Source organism: Osmia bicornis, chromosome 9 (genome assembly GCF_907164935.1).
Source record: "Osmia bicornis bicornis chromosome 9, iOsmBic2.1, whole genome shotgun sequence".
In the NCBI taxonomy this organism is placed as follows: Eukaryota; Metazoa; Arthropoda; class Insecta; order Hymenoptera; family Megachilidae; genus Osmia; species Osmia bicornis.
The window spans coordinates 6,026,007-6,041,668 of record NC_060224.1 but is presented as its reverse complement, the minus strand read 5'-3'; the positions used below and the strand labels follow the sequence as shown (position 1 = coordinate 6,041,668).

The 15,662-nt window shown below is 43.7% G+C and overlaps 4 protein-coding genes across 4 annotated transcripts; all 4 read left to right on the top strand.

Annotated features, from left to right (window-relative positions):
- The first annotated feature begins 1,620 nt into the window (after positions 1–1,620).
- On the top strand, positions 1,621–2,638 carry LOC114879347. The gene is made up of 2 exons (XM_046287134.1): positions 1,621–1,807; positions 2,313–2,638. Exons 1-2 carry the CDS (start codon positions 1,621–1,623, stop codon positions 2,636–2,638), a joined length of 513 nt encoding a protein of 170 aa, XP_046143090.1.
- Positions 2,639–5,067: 2,429 nt separating this feature from the next.
- LOC114879341 lies at positions 5,068–6,643 on the top strand. The gene is made up of 3 exons (XM_029194173.2): positions 5,068–5,290; positions 5,424–5,609; positions 6,208–6,643. The coding sequence occupies exons 1-3, from the start codon at positions 5,068–5,070 to the stop codon at positions 6,600–6,602; spliced, it is 804 nt and encodes a 267-aa protein (XP_029050006.1). The 3' UTR covers positions 6,603–6,643.
- Positions 6,644–8,044: 1,401 nt separating this feature from the next.
- On the top strand, positions 8,045–10,063 carry LOC114879348. The gene is made up of 2 exons (XM_029194180.2): positions 8,045–8,411; positions 9,729–10,063. The coding sequence occupies exons 1-2, from the start codon at positions 8,045–8,047 to the stop codon at positions 10,061–10,063; spliced, it is 702 nt and encodes a 233-aa protein (XP_029050013.1).
- Positions 10,064–14,266: 4,203 nt separating this feature from the next.
- On the top strand, positions 14,267–15,239 carry LOC114879340. Its single transcript, XM_029194172.2, has 2 exons — positions 14,267–14,777; positions 14,860–15,239. The coding sequence occupies exons 1-2, from the start codon at positions 14,267–14,269 to the stop codon at positions 15,237–15,239; spliced, it is 891 nt and encodes a 296-aa protein (XP_029050005.1).
- The last annotated feature ends 423 nt before the right edge of the window (positions 15,240–15,662 follow it).

The window sequence follows — 15,662 nt, the reverse complement described above, 5'->3', positions numbered from 1 at the left end:
ATTATGATCGATTCCTCGAATCTGGGCGGATGTAAAGTACCATCGTGAAGGTACCATTTATTGTAGAGAGAATTTGGATGATTTTAGAGGGTAATTTTGAAATTATCGTTTAGAATTTCAGCATCCAAATAATTTCAAATTTCTTTCAGATTCTTGTCAAACACACTTTTACCATTTTCTTTTTCATTAAAGAAATTTATACTAGAATTTCGAAGAACATTATCTTTCGGAGGTACTTATTTTACTTAGAACATTAATAAGAACTTTGAACTTGAACTTCCGCCAACTTCAAAGCCGGCGTGCCGTTTTTCTCGAGCAGTTAGCCGAACAAAAAAGAGAATAGAAAATTGGCGAAAGGGAAGAATCGTCGAACGAAACGTTGTTGGTCACATTACACGAGTCTCTCGCGTATGAAGCGAGGCAACCTAGATGTCGACGGGACAGTTTTATTCATGTGCCAGCTGAAAGAGCATTGTAAGGACAATTTCGCTGCTTCCTGCGCGTACACAGGGACACGAATAATTGCACGAGAAACGGGACAATGAACAACGAGAGGGGGAGGGATCAAGGAAAATAGAGAGGAGGAGAGGACGAAAACCTAGCTAGACCGAATCACTATTATCATTGCGGTCCTCTTTTTGTTCTTTCTCTCGATGCTCGAATGTTGCGTGTCGTGGTGTATCATCGACACCATCGCTTTATTTATTTATTTTTTTTTCAAAAAAATAACAGTTAGATCTTGATTGTTTAATTGGCGTGGGACACGGAGTTGCTTGGAAAAGATTTTTCCAAGAAATCGTGAAAACATTGTTCCTGGCGTGAAAGGAAACAATTGATCTCTATTAGAATTTCTCTAAGACTCGCGATATTGGCTAACAATAGTTATTCTAGGAATCAATGAAAACTGCAACAACTGATCCAGAATCATTATCGACATCTTTCACGATTATCCAACGTTTCCTTCGACGATGCCACGCGATTGATTCCCGATCGTTTCCGTTTCCTTCTGCCACCCTCTGCGCGGTTTCTGTTCCCGTAAACAGGCCGCCGCGCCGTCTGATAATCCGGCTCAGCTGAGGAACTCGTTCGACGAATTACTCGGCTGTGAAACGAACCTCGATCAACTATCGAGACCAGGCATGCTCTTTCCACAAGAACAGCGGTAGTCAACAACGATGATGAACAATACCCATAAAAATATTCAGGTGTCCGTATCGGCCCCCCTGCGTCCAGGAACACCGTCGTCCAATGATCGGTGAGAATAGAGACGGTGGTGGACGGGAATGGACGGCGAATCCTTCGTCACGCGTCAGTACCAACTTAGATGGTGGTCTCCTTCTTCTGGCTTTTCACGTTCCTCCTATATAAACTAATGGTCCGGTCTAGGACGAATGTCAGTTAACATTTCATTTGCCAGCTGGCCGGTCCCTGGTGCTTCAGCCTCTTCAACTTCGAATCTCGGACAATCTAATGATCGCCAAGTGCAATATCTTAGTTATTCATTTTAAGTGATGTATATTTAATCTTTCGTGAGACAGAGTGGATATTCTCATTCTTCATCAAAAGGATTAATTTTCTTTTTGATCGTATCGTTGGTGAACGATCAGATGCTACAAGAGGATGCTGTTGCTGTTTCCGTTGCTCGTCTTGCCTCTTCTAACTGCAGCAGAAACCGTGCAACCTACGATGATGCAGGAACGATGGAAATTGCAGTTGAAGGACAAGGTAGATCCTGTGGACTGGGTCGGTGATGGGATTTCAAATGTGGTGGATAATGTTCTTCCTGTTGGACGGTTCTCTGTCGAAGGTATTTAAATCGAGTCTTTTGAATAATTAGATAAAATTTGAAAATTATGCAATTTCGAAAAGCGGTCTATGACATCAAAAGAGGATTTAAAGAAATATCATATTTCATAGTTTGACGTCTATTTTATCCGTTAGCTTATGTTTCATATAAATAACAATTAAAATTGCACACCAATCGTCGTCCGGATCGAAGAACGTCACGGTAGTGCATCGATCAAGAGATGCTAAATAACCGTGTAATTACACTGGCTTGTTAGCAACGTGTAATACATATCATAATACGTTCACGGCACGTGGATGGTCGGCATCAAAGCCATGAGCTGTTTCCACTCCAGTTAACTCTATTACCTTGTCCACTTTGTAAATCTGACTAATAAGAAGCGTTTTCTTTTTGTTTCTAATGTCTCCAATTACTCGTTGCATCTTTTGTTTCTCCATAAAAATAGAATAGAAAAATTCAATATAAAGATTTGTCATTTTTTAAATAAAAGAAATATATTTTGCAGCTCGAAGAAGAAAGAAGCATAAACTGAACAAGTACCTCATACCCCTGATCGTCGGATTTATGCTAATTAAATCCATCCTGCTACCCATCGCGTTGAAAACCCTGGCGATTTTGAGCGGAAAAGCTGTGGTCCTCAGCCTGATGAGCCTGATTCTGGCAGCCATTGTGGGATTGAAGAAGGTGGCTCAAAGTCATTCCGGGGGTGGTTACGAGGTGGTGAATTTGCCTGCGAATAAATACAAAAGGCAGGATTTTTTCGAAATGACGGAGGATGCTATCGAATCGGAGCCTTATAAATATTATAGAGAACGACGTAAAAGGAAGTAAAAAATTCTTGTTAAAAATTGAAAGTCTATTGTATATTTCATACCCCAGTTCCTATACCTTTCAACAGAACCTTGTTTTATTTGAAGAAACTTGAACCTCGAAGTAATTTCTCATTTCCTTTGCTCTTGCAAAACACCTCTCGAATTAACAGCACCGGAATCTGCTAATTGCTTTGTTACACGAAACGAGTGGCTCTAGAGTCACGAGCAAACAAGAAACGAAGCAGACCGTAGAAAGTGTTTCCACTCGATCACCCTCATTTTGTGACTCACTACTGAAAGTACTAAAACGTATTATTTTAAATATAAAAAAATGTTTTTTTTTCTATAATACAAAGAAAACTGCGATATTTGCTAAATTAAAGGTACACTTCTTTCATTATTGCGAAAGTATTTGACACTGATCATCGAACTGACAAAAGTGTTCCACTGCAATGATCGTAACGTTGCGTTTACATTTCCAAAAGCAAGAACATGTCAAAGAAAACACGGAAGAAAGAAAGCAGCTCGGAGAAACGCTTCAGCAGTCTAGGTAAGTCAAGAAATAATAAAGATAAGCGTGGAATGGACCAGTGTTGAATAGAACGGTCTCAGTAGATCATCGACCTAAACCCTTCTAGTTCCAATACGTTCTGGTATTTTTCCAAAATAAAAAGGAGGAATTAACGTCTTCGAAGAAAACAATTTTTATCGTCAGTTTCTTTAAATATCCTACGCGTGACCGTCGATGGAAAGTCGAAATAACAGAGTCGGCAATCGAAGGAAAGTAATTCATACGCAATAGAAATTGAATCATCGTCGAAAGCAACGTGAGTAATCATGGAAAAATGTCACCGTTCGATACTTCCTATTAGCATTCCTGATCCTCAACTCTCCTTCTTCATCCCTCTGATTCTCTCAAGTATCACGATCGGAAGTGGACGTTTCGAGCACAGGCGTAACCTAGAAAATTAATCGCGAAAATTCATTGCTTTGTAAACGGATACCGTTAACAGAGAGATGACGAAGTTTCGCGCGGCTGTTAAATATTTAAAGAGCCTCGGGACCGAGACAATAGCGCGGTTCTCGCGAAATAAGGCTGTCGCCATTCCGAGCCGATCGTCGTTCCAAAAATGACCCCGATCAGAGAAGCATTGTTGTACATTGTTCACGAATGACATTACCTGGGCCACTTTTGATTGCCCGTCGAATTACAATCATTCGGTAAATCTTAATTGAAAAATGAACGGTAGTCGCGCCTTTCGTATGTTATACTACTTGCTACCACTCGGTTAATCGCATTCGAACCGTAGGCATTCGATCTCTGACATACTTTCTTAAATGACTGACTCGATTAAACCCTTGAGACTTAATTTTCGGCCGACTTGATCAGATTATTTGGATTTGTTCTAACGTTTCCTTCGTTAGAACAAGTAATTAAGAAGAGTTTCAGGAAGGGTCTCGTTGCGATAATTACCAAGGCATTGAAACAAAACAAAAGGGAAACTGTTTAGATGAGTATTATATCAGAAAACCCGTCGACGATGTAATTCCTTAGCGTCAGACGACAGTTGACCGTGTCTCTGGGTCAAGGTGAGCAGCTCAGGTGCACGTGGACACACCTGAATGCATCTCTTCCTTCAAAGACATTTCTAAGGGACAACCGCGTTCTCAATACCAAAGGAGATTAGGTTGAATTAAATTCTAGGTCCCGTTTGAATTCCTTATGGGAGACGAGCTACTTTTGGAGGAGGAATATTTTCAATCACTAGAACAGTGCATTTACCTGTTTGTTAAAAGCACAGCTGATTGAGCTTGAAAATGAAAATTGTTTGATAATTACTGAAGTCAATGGAGTCCCATGAAAGTTATTTGCACCAAGATTCTTAGGATTTCGAGGAAGCTCTTTGACTTCAATAAATCAAAGTACCATTTTAATGTTACAGGGATTGATTAAATCTGACCCCGTTTCCGAGTCCAATGTTTCTCACGCATCAAACTGAAAATGCATCGTTGGACCATCGAAATTTCATCATTCGAAGCGTGCTACCTCCCCTACTGACCCAAATTTCGACACATCCGTGAATGAATATCGAAGGACCGCCTAGACGAATCGGGGCCCTACCGCCAAGTCGTAGTCGAGTGACGAAAGAGTCGGTCGGACGTTTGTTTAAAAAATTATCGAAGAAAGTTTGCTTCCGCGAAGAGGCGGACAACAGACGTGTACCAACGATGACGGCTGGGTGTGCGTTGGCCGTTTGTCGTCGTCACACGCGTCATCGGTTAGAGTGGGGATATTGGGGAGGGTCCCTGTTGGTGCACACCTATAAAGATAGAAGCTACGGAGGGTCAGATCACACTTTGCTCCGAAAATTTTCCGAAGGACGTGCTCATCGAACGGTAGTAGTTTCGCGGTACCAAGTGCAAGTGGATACACTTTAATAAACGAAGATGAACAAGTTGGTGATTCTGGGACTTATCGCCGCGTCTGCGATGGCTGTGCCCATGCCGGACACCGATAACGTGCAACTGAACAGGAATCTCGATTGCATGGAGCAAGAGAACGCGTTGTTCAGCTGTGTCTTCGTGAAGACCATCGGCACCCTGGACAGAGCGGCCAGGTCGAGCGACATCGAGATCCTCGATGGTGTGAAGTTTGTCCGGGAAACGCCGAGTGAGTTGAAAACCCTTCGGTGTTCATGATATTCGAGTCCTTCATTTTATTCTTCTCTTCATCTTCGGAGATTCGAGGACCAAACACGATGGCTGTGCACCTGACAAATAAATAAACGAAGCTTCAATTTCAGTGGAACGCAATGGAAAGGACCTGAAAACAGAGGTCGACATCATGAACGAGCTACCTAGAGACACGTCCGATAGGGCCATCAAGTTGGCTACCATGCTGTACGAATCGGCAATGTCCTTCTTGAAGTCTCACAGCCTGAAGCTGAGCATGCCCGAAGAGGGATCAATTTCTCGGGCTCTCAACGAAGGTAACTTTCTATCTTCAGCTATGATAGAAGCCTCGCCTATTACGCAATCCTTCCCACCCTTGTCCCGATGATGTCCCGACGCGTCACCGGTATGAACGAATAAACTGTTCACCAAGCCTTTCACCTTCATGATATCTATACTCACCGCGACAACCTGTTCCGGATAAACTCGTTCCTCGTTCAACACCGATTCGCTTTCTTTCTGAAATTGTACCTCTACTTCGGGAAGACACTCGTTCATCTTCTGCTTCATGTTCATTCATTAGCGGTATTTAAGATTCGTCCTCTAACAGAGACGCATATATGCTTTCGGATAGTTGCTTTTATGTACGCATATTTGCCAAGAATTTATCGCCTAGATAAATTTAGATTTCGGACTTTTTACTCGGTTCCTAGTTTCCGAATTCTATGAGCTATCGAAGGAATTCATTTGGGATCTAGAATTTATTCAGTGTTGTCCCAAATTCCAGGTTTTATTAGGCTCCTCGATTTAAAGATGTAAAAACGGAGCTCCGATAAATTCTAATTCCAAGTATCTGAAAGTGTTGACTATTTTAATTTTGTGACAAGCATTTCAAATAATTTGTATAATTTTTAGGCCGTGCCAAGATCAAGAAAATGGCCCTGCCTCTGATCGCAGCAGCAGCTATAAAGTTGTTCGCCCTTGTACCCTTGGTCCTTGGAAGTTTAGGTCTACTAGTCCTGAAGGCCTTGTTCGTCGGCAAAATCGCTCTCCTTTTGGCCGGTGTTCTCGCCTTCCAGAAGTTGTTCGGTAGCGGCAGCAGTTCCGGAGTCGGCAACTTCTTCAGCAAGAATACTCAACCAACCGCATGGTTGGACAATGGCAACCAAGGTTGGTCAGCTGGTGCAGCAACCAATGTTCAACCTCAGGGATACTACCAGAGGAGTTTCGACGTTCAGAATGGAAAAGTAGATGCCCATTCGATGGCGTACTCTGCCCAGGCACCCATCGCCACCAACGAGGCCAATTAATGCTACTCTGTTTTTTCCTGATGAACGAAAAAGAATGAATCTATCATTCAAGTCTGGTGCGTTTCGTGATGATCGCCAGTCTCCCTCTCGACTGTTAGATTAATATTTATTGCTAATCGATCACGTAAATTATTCGATGATTTTGTGGATTAATAAATTATTTATGTCCAAAACGAACCTTTTGACACAATCATTGCAAACATACCACACTTAATATTATTATTTCGTCAAATTCATGATCTAATTAGTAAATCTGTGCATTGCAATTAAGATAAGATTGAAAGGAAAGATTGCTTCTTCTAATTTTTAGTTATTATGATAAATTATAGAGCGATAGTGATTATCCATTTCATCTAGGAGAGGTTTCTTTTCTATTGGAGATGAATTTAGTCCTACGTTTCGATCGACAGCGAGTCGAAAGCACGATTTCTACTTCGCTGAGATTATTTATGCGCGTTCGGGCTGGCCGAGGCGTGAAGGTGCATAGAAAACGCTCGGTAAATACGTGATTAGTTTGAAGGAACGTGAAATATCGACATGTTTTATCGCGGCGCGGACCGACGACAATCGGTCTGGCTCATATGCGATTCCGTTCGGATGCGGACATACCTACGCTTCGTTTGCACTCCCACCGCCATTGTACCCTCTTTTCTCGCGTTCTCCTTCCCTTTCTTTTCCTTCCACCTTATTCGTGCGTCTTTGTCCTGCTCGTCGCGCGTTCCGTTTCTCTTGTTTCCGACCCACAACATTCGGGACACGCCGGTTTTGCATGCCGTTCCGTGTCACACGAACGGACACGGAAATCTAATTTTCACCAGAAACTTATTAACAAAACCGTCCTCTGAATATGATGTACACGAGAAACGTGGAAACTCGTCTGATTGTCCAGGACCGTTTCAAAAGCCTTCAATTTGCCTTTCAAACTCATCTTTGTCGTCGTACAAGCTATATATTATACTATTTTTGACAGTTTAATTGTCATGGCGATTGTATGAAAATTCCAAGTGGTATTCGTAGAAAATATTTCGCAAGGGAGTAAATAATAATTTAAACTAAAGAATGAAGCAGTTGCACTCTCAGTGAACGGGTTAATAAACGAATCATAAAGAACGTGATTAATTTTCACCCTCTGTGCATTCTCAAACTAGCCGTAGAAAATCTAAGAAATAGCAAATGAGGATCGTTCGAAAGTGATCTCGTGTAAAAGGAAAATTAGTTTCTATTAGGCAGACGGCACGTCACGAGACGGGGCTGTGGTGTGCAGCGATCGGCAAGAGACGAAATTAAAATTCTTGACACCACGATGCTTGCACGTCGCTTGCCAAATGGTTCAAACTGGCCCCACCATCGATCACCATTCGACGTATAAAAGAAAAATTGCCCCGGGGCGAACAGTCAAAATCTTTGTTTCTGCCTCGCGATATCGATTGAACACCATCACGATGAACGCGAAGTTGCTGATCGCATTAACGTTGAACCTGCTGGCGTTCGTCGTCGCAGAGGACGCCACAGCCCTGGAACAAATGGAGAACAAACTGTCGAGAGCGATGGATAATCTGAATCGAATGGACACCATTAAGATCTATGGGGACATGATTACCCTGGAGAAGATGCACGTCGATGAGGAAGTTGAAACTGCCAGATCCAGCCAAGATCCTCTAGTGAGCAGAATCGAACAGTTTTTCAGGAGCAGAAGAATTCAGCTGCATTTACCTAACGATGGCACTTCGGCTGACATGTTTGGCCGTGCCCTGGGACAAAAAGACATGGGGGTTGAACTCAAGGGACTGACCAAGGGAGCTTCCGAAGGTGAGATTATTTCTGGAGAAATTGAAATCTTTATGTTATTCAGAATTTCCTTTCCCTTTCTTCTCTATTCAGTTTATAATAATAGCTACAGGTGACACCAATGATAATTGACGTGTTAATCTTTTAAAGTGAGATTTATGGAGATGCTTATTATGTAATATTTGAATAGAATTCTTGAATTTGAATATAGTTTCATTAAGAAAGTTTAAGATTAAAGATAGAAGTATTTCAATTATTACTTTTGTTATAATGTATGATAGATACGAAGCTTTCTGTCTTTTTATCTATGTTTTGTCTTTATGGTGTCCATTGTTTCAACATTGAAACAGAAAGGGAAAACTGGTACATTATTAAAAGAGAAAGGGATCTTTTAAAAACATTAAAATTCCACGATGTAACATTAAAACAACAAAAAGAAGAACACCCACAAAATCCCTTTCTCTTCCAATAGAATCTGAAAGAAAAAATACCAATGCATTTAAAAGAAAAGCTCGAAGGAACTTTCTACGCTGACACATTTCTCCCGTCGCTTTTCACCTGAAACCTACAAAAGAGCAACATTCTATTCGTTCTTCAAAGAACGAATTCCACAGGATCGTTTATCTCGCGAACAAGAGAAGACGTCTTGATCTTCGACGCCGGTTCGGTTTGAATAGATCGGTCGACGGGTGCGAACTTATAGTACCTCGCCTTTCTAAAGTCCCTCCAATACCACGAAAGTAAGCCACGAGCTCGAGAAACGATTGGCCAAAATGTAGGACTTCCGGTGACGGGGTTTCCGATTGGCTTCGCCAACGAACTGGCACCTCGTTCCTCTTTCCCTTGCCCTCTTTTCCTTCAACTTCCGCCAGATTTTTTCTCGTTCTCCCCGAATCGAGATGAGCGACGAAGAAGACGTGGTAGAGCGATGTGGAAGAGAGGCGAGACGGAAAGGTAGCGGAGCCGAGCGTAGAAAGCCGAGAAGACGCGTCCCACTTGCGACGCATCCGCGAAAACACCGATCGTCGTGGCAGGGATCGGGACAAAGTGGGCCGTCGTTGGGATTCCGGGTTTCTGGGACGGTTGCACGACCACCGAGGACCTTGAACGAGAGTGCCACATGTCGAAGAAAGTAGATACTCACCGATAAGTGGTCATTAGAGGCTCCTAGAAACCCCCTCCAAGCATCGAAACCAATCATTCTGATGAATTTCACTCGATCCATTGAAAGATCCGTCGAAAATGGACACAAAATTACTTATCATAATTACAACCATAATCAATCACCATCGAACTGATCAGAATCTTTCATTCGACACTGTTTCTCTTTCATTGCAGCGCGAACTAAATTGAAGAAAATCATGCTGCCGCTCCTGTTGGCCCTGAAACTGAAAGCCATGATCGTCCTGCCTATTGTCATCACTCTGATCGGTTTAATAGGAATCAAGGGTCTCGGCGCAGGGCTCCTGTCCCTTCTTCTCTCTGGAGCGGTGGCTTTGAAAGCTCTGTTGACACCACCGCCCCCGTATCCAGCCAGAGTCACTTACGGGGTTGCCAAGCCCGACATTCATCACGAACACTGGCACAGATCGCAGGAGGAAGTGAATCAACCCTACAGGGGTTGGGCACCGGAATTCGCTCCCGAACAATATCCCTTCCAAGATATCCCTTAATCCTCTGATCTAACATACCTTCGTCACCATTCGCCACCTCATCCCCTCATTTTATTTATTGTCACCTTTTTTTACGCTCGAGCTATTGAATAAAGACATCGCCTTTCCTTTTCCTACGATCTCGATTTTTTTTTCATTTGAACCTTCCAATCGTAAGTATTCAATTGGCAAAAAAAGATTGCCCCATTTTTACCGAAGTAAAATTTTAAGTTTGTATTTGAATTTCTGCGTTAAAATCAATCGTTCATCGATCGAACACTTTCTTTTCCCTGGATCGTTCCTGGCAGATTCGGTGTCGAAAATAATGAAATAAATAATTCGAAGACTATAATCACGGGTAAGTAAGCAGGTTAGCCGGAGGAGAAGGCAAACGACCTAAATAAAAGGCGATGCCGAAGAGAATGCACGTCCGCTCAGGTAGGGAGAGAACAGGTGGGAGAGTAGGAAGAGGAAGGAATCGGGGTCACTGTGACGAGAAAGGTGGGTGAACTGGTCTCGCAGCCGATTGGCCGATCATCTTTCCCACCTGATGGATCTTCAGGATCAAGGTTAGTGGGTCACTGCCTCCACGTGGACTCCCACCTGTTTCCTACCCCTTCTCGAAGCTGCGAGACGTCGAGCAACGGTATCGGTTGTGATTCAATCATGGAGAGGGCAGAGTCCTCGGGTATATACGAGACGATCGAGAGGACAGCACCGACAAGAGTCGCATGGAACTCGAGCTGAAGAACGCTCGATGAGATTAGACCGAACTTGAGGATCTCTCGAGCAAGATGATTTGATCGAGATTAGGCATTTCCTTTCAGATACTTCAAAACGAACCAGGAACTTTGAAAAGATTCTAAGCAGATTTGGAGCTTCATTTTTTGACACAGGGTAGATTTATTAAATATTTTGTACTCTTCTTTGGGATACTGTTCAGTGTTCTTCAAATAGATCGTTATTTTATTTTTATCTCTTTAGACGTCGTTTCTTTCTAAATCGAAGTGCACTTGAGTCAGTAAAAAAATTGCAATGTACTGATACGAGTGTTCTAAGGTTTTCAAATTTTCACAAGCTCCTCTACGATGATTTAACAAAAGCTTTCGACAGGAAGATGATTTATACTACTTAGGGGTTCTTGTAACATTCTGGCGCGCTCCGGATTGACCCTGCAAAAGGAAATGCGAAAGTATGAATGCGCAGGATGCATTTTGAGCGCATAACGGATGCTCGTTCTCGAATTAACGAGGTCTACGCAGCCACTCGGCCAGCAATCGGGATCGGTTGTTGTCGAAGCACTCTGGTTTTTTTTTCGCGTTTCACCGGACCCACGCCTCGATAACGCGAACACATTTGCACGGAACTGTTCTTAAATGCATTTATAAACACCTGGATACGCGGCATCTGTAACAGCTACAAAGCCGTGCTGCTGATTAAATTTGCAAAATGAATTTCATTTAACGCAAGCTGTCAAAATGTCAATATTCTATGGCAATGCACTGTTTCATGAGATTCATGGTACTAAAAGGACTAAACTTTCTTATAGAAGAAAATTAATGACGATTATGAGATTTTTCTTTGAGGAGAAAGGTTTTCTTTGAGAATCATCGACTAATGTTCAAGAAACTTTCGCGCCAACTTTCTCGAAGATTTGTCTAAATTTTCGAGGGAAAATAGGCTAAATACCTGCAATTACGTTCACCGTTTCGAATGTGTAATACCATTGACGAATCAGAAGAAAAATCGCGAGTCGAGGTGTAAAAAAGCGAGCAACTTGGAACACGAACTGACCCAATTGCCAGACAGACAGGGATAGTCTTGTAAAATCAAACTCAATCATTGAATGGATGACTAAGACGTGTTTACTTATTTTTCTTGCTTTTAACCCAGGTTGATTTGCAGCCGACGAATTTATTGAAGAAATGTCAACATAGAATTAACACACCTCTGCAAGTGTTGCTGCATGTACGCGACGCTTTCGATTTCCCATAGATAACCATGATTTACTCTTTTATTGCCGCAATAAGATTAGAAGTAGCCTGCGAAAATGAATGAAAAGAGTAGCATTCAAGTTTCCTATTTGCATTTTTCTGTAGCTTTGAAATTTTGGGTAATTCGTGGGGGTGTTCTGGTTGAAGGTATTGTTATGGTTTATGCCCATCGAGTTGCGTATCAAATATACCAGAAGGATAGTAACAGTATACGAGGCACAGTTATGGTGAACGTGAGGAGCGCCCATTCACGTTTCACTTGCGGTACAATTGGCGCGCAATCGATCGTCTCGATGGCGATTGGAAAGGCGGGCCTCGATAGATCGATGAAAACCGAGTCTATCGAAACGTTTCTGCAAACCGTAACCAGACTAATACCATACTTTCTATCATTTTCAATAATAAAAACTAGCGATCAGAACAAAGAGGATCCCCTTCCAGTATCTCTTCTACGAAACTCGAAATTTAATTGAAATGATTCGCGAGGAAAAAGTTTTAATTCGATGACGATTCAGCGCGTGGAATCGTGGAATTCGAACGAGTGGCCGATTCTGTGCCGGATCGTTTCGCGAAACAGGAACACCCGGCTGGAGATCGCTCGATTATTAACGAAAGGAAGGCGTTACGGTAAAAGGTAGTAACAAGTAGCGAAATAGATGCTCGTAGAAGAAGGCTAACCGGCTCTTTTCCGACCAAACTCGACGGCCGAGCATGCGAGCGCATCGTTTTGACCGCGTGAAATACCGCCTTGCCTTAAGCGACGTTCACGATGCGCGTTTATTGCACTCGAAACTATACATGCTCCTTTGACGCGTGTCTTAAATGTAATTTCAAAGGAATGCGCAGTCTAGAATTCCTGTAATGCGAGTGGCGTTAATTTGCGCGCGGATTCGTGGACAAAAATGAGGTAACAAGGAGATCTAAATACCTAGATCGTTTCATTGAACAAAATGATAAGTTGATATTTCAAGTCGAATTAGAGAGTCGATAGAAGAAGGCCATCGATTTACGCGAACACACGAAATACTTTCTCGAGCGTGGCAAAGTGGATCAGAGATGCATCATGCGATGCAACTGTTAACGTTGATAAAATTCATTAAACGATCGATCAGGCGATGAAGCGAGTTGCTCACGCGATTTCCAAAGCGTTAGACGCGGCTCGCGAGAGGCGTCCGTGAAAATTGCTTGCGCACTTTCTCGCCGTCAGATCCGTCTGAAGCGTCGTCGTTCGAGCGTGGAGCGCGAAAATCCGATCTCCCGAGTGCGAACTGGGCTAATTCAAAGTAGGCCTCCGTCTCGTTTCGCTCAGTCGAGGGAAATAATACGTCCTTCTCCTCCTTGTTTAAACGATTTTCTGAAACGTCCATGAACAATTTCCTCGGCCGGATGTTCAGGTTCGATTTTGTCCGATCGACGGCCACCGACCTCCTCGATTTCGTCGTCGAGATGGAAAGTGGTTCCGGCTGGGTCGACTATCGGTCGCTATCGAAACGATTGACAACCCCTCATCGAACTGTGATTATTTAAGGATACTTTTATCTCATGAAATCCCGTCAAACTTCATTTGATACGCAACAGCCTAATAATTATCTTCTTAGCTATTTCATGAGATAGTTGATCAATTAACGATAGCATTCATCTTTCAACAGAGCAGAAAAATTTTGGCTATTTAAAGGTTTGTGGAGCAAACGGAATGAATATAGAAGAAGGTCGCGTAGAGGCGAATTGTGTGGACCTGTGCGTCTGATACCACCCACCTTTGAGCTGGCTTCGCTCTCATTAGGACGTCTCTCCGGATATCCTTTTTTCTCCGCAAATTCGACAGAGATTCGAATTCTCCGCTCTATTTGACGCTCCCTCTCGCCTGGTGCGAGCCAGTGGCGGTGGAGGCGGTGGCCGCCGGGCCGCGATAGGACCCCTCGCCTCCTCTTGCTAGGCCGCGAAAGAAGAGAGCACGTCGACGGCGTGTTGCTCTCGAACTACGGAGAATGTATGGAACGGCCGAAAGGCAAAAAGGAAAAAGGACTACCCGGTGACTCGCTCTATATATACTGCAACTATCCGAGGGTATGTCCAGTGCACGGTACGCGTCTCGTCCGTCAGCTTCAACGAGGTCCAATCGTCTTCGCGAGCAACTTTGTTCCGCGTTGTGCCGTAGCTGCCGGACGTCCAGCAGGATCAAGACCAGCTCTTCGCGTCCGGATCCAAGAGGCTCGCATATAACATCACGATGAAGGGATTCGCGGTACTCGCACAATTATTCCGTCAACAGGCTCTGGTGCTTCCACTTTTGCTGATCGTCGGATGCGTCACCGGCGAGATCGAGAGACGTACCTCGAAGCAGATGGTCGAGGAGTCGCCGGAAAGTTTGGCCTCGACTTTGAGCAAAGACTGCGGCAAGTCCTACAGTGCCACTTGCCTCAAGTTAGACGTGGTCTCATTCCTGGACAGGTTGTCCGAGCAAGCGGACATCAGCATTTTACCTGGGGTGTCCGTGATCAAGGAAAATGACACGGCCAACGTGCCAGCGTCCGAGGTGGTCGCCAATTTGGCCCGGGACTTCCCCAACGACGTGGAGAAAAGGCTGGACGCTTATTTGGTTCATAAAGTCGGCAGTTATCTGAACAGTCACTCGATATCCATTAAACTATTCGACCCGAGGACCTTCGAGGCTGCTAGGAACTTCAACGAGGAGACGCTGGCTCAACTCGGTTTGGGTGGAGGACAAAGCGTCGGAACTGGTAAGAGAAATAATCTAATCAAGCGATTAACTATCCATTCGAAAGATTACTATGCATTTCATTATAATTGATCCTTCCACAGGACGGAAGAAGGATAAGGGTGGCAACGGTGGACTGATGGCTGGATTGTTGATGATGAAGGGCACCCTAGGTGCTGTCGGATTTGGTGCTCTTGCTCTGCTAGCCGGTAAAGCCTTGATGACCGGTCTGATGGCTCTTATGTTGTCAGCTATCGTTGGATTAAAGAGTTTGACAAGCGGCGGCGAGAAGAAGACCACCTACGAGATCGTCAGCAAACCAGTGTACTCGACCTCTCACACGCACAGCTCCGAAGAACATCACGGTCACGGTTACGGCCATTCGGGATACGGTAGATCCTTGGATGCCATTCAAGATTCCGTTCACCAAGCTGTATTGAAGTACGGAAACGCGAGGGACCGCCGATCGCTTCGGCAAAATTAATTCATCGAGAGGCACCAGCTGCTCACCGCTGGTACCAGCAGACATCTAGTAGCACGTCTCTACCTCACCGAATTACACCTCGTTTCCGATTTCCTTTTCCTTCACACTTCACGATTCCTTCTCTGATCTTTATCTAGCCTCCTCTCTTCGACATCCTCTCTCTCTCTCTCTCTCTCCTACTGTAATTTCGTTTCGCTTTCTTATTACTCGTGCTGTTGGTCTGTCACTTCTGTCGTCTTACCTGGTCTCATTTCATCCTCCCCCCTTTGATCACCGTTATAGTTATGCTCATAGATTCGTAGGTATTTATTATTGCCAAGCATAATCCTCTCTTCCCTCTCGCAGTCACGATTTCCAGCTGATCGTCGTTGCACAAGGATCATCCTTGAATCATGTACATGATTTCTATTGTTATTTATATGT

Bases quoted from the DNA above. Each gene is read 5' to 3' on its own strand.
- LOC114879348 (XM_029194180.2), top strand. From the start codon at position 8,045: ATGAACGCGAAGTTGCTGATCGCATTAACGTTGAACCTGCTGGCGTTC. The intron at 8,412-9,728 runs GTGAGATTATTT...CTTTCATTGCAG, and splicing joins GACCAAGGGAGCTTCCGAAG to CGCGAACTAAATTGAAGAAA.
- LOC114879340 (XM_029194172.2), top strand. From the start codon at position 14,267: ATGAAGGGATTCGCGGTACTCGCACAATTATTCCGTCAACAGGCTCTG. The intron at 14,778-14,859 runs GTAAGAGAAATA...ATCCTTCCACAG, and splicing joins AGGACAAAGCGTCGGAACTG to GACGGAAGAAGGATAAGGGT.
- LOC114879347 (XM_046287134.1), top strand. From the start codon at position 1,621: ATGCTGTTGCTGTTTCCGTTGCTCGTCTTGCCTCTTCTAACTGCAGCA. The intron at 1,808-2,312 runs GTATTTAAATCG...TATATTTTGCAG, and splicing joins TGGACGGTTCTCTGTCGAAG to CTCGAAGAAGAAAGAAGCAT.
- LOC114879341 (XM_029194173.2), top strand. From the start codon at position 5,068: ATGAACAAGTTGGTGATTCTGGGACTTATCGCCGCGTCTGCGATGGCT. The intron at 5,291-5,423 runs GTGAGTTGAAAA...CTTCAATTTCAG, and splicing joins GTTTGTCCGGGAAACGCCGA to TGGAACGCAATGGAAAGGAC. The intron at 5,610-6,207 runs GTAACTTTCTAT...TATAATTTTTAG, and splicing joins TTCTCGGGCTCTCAACGAAG to GCCGTGCCAAGATCAAGAAA.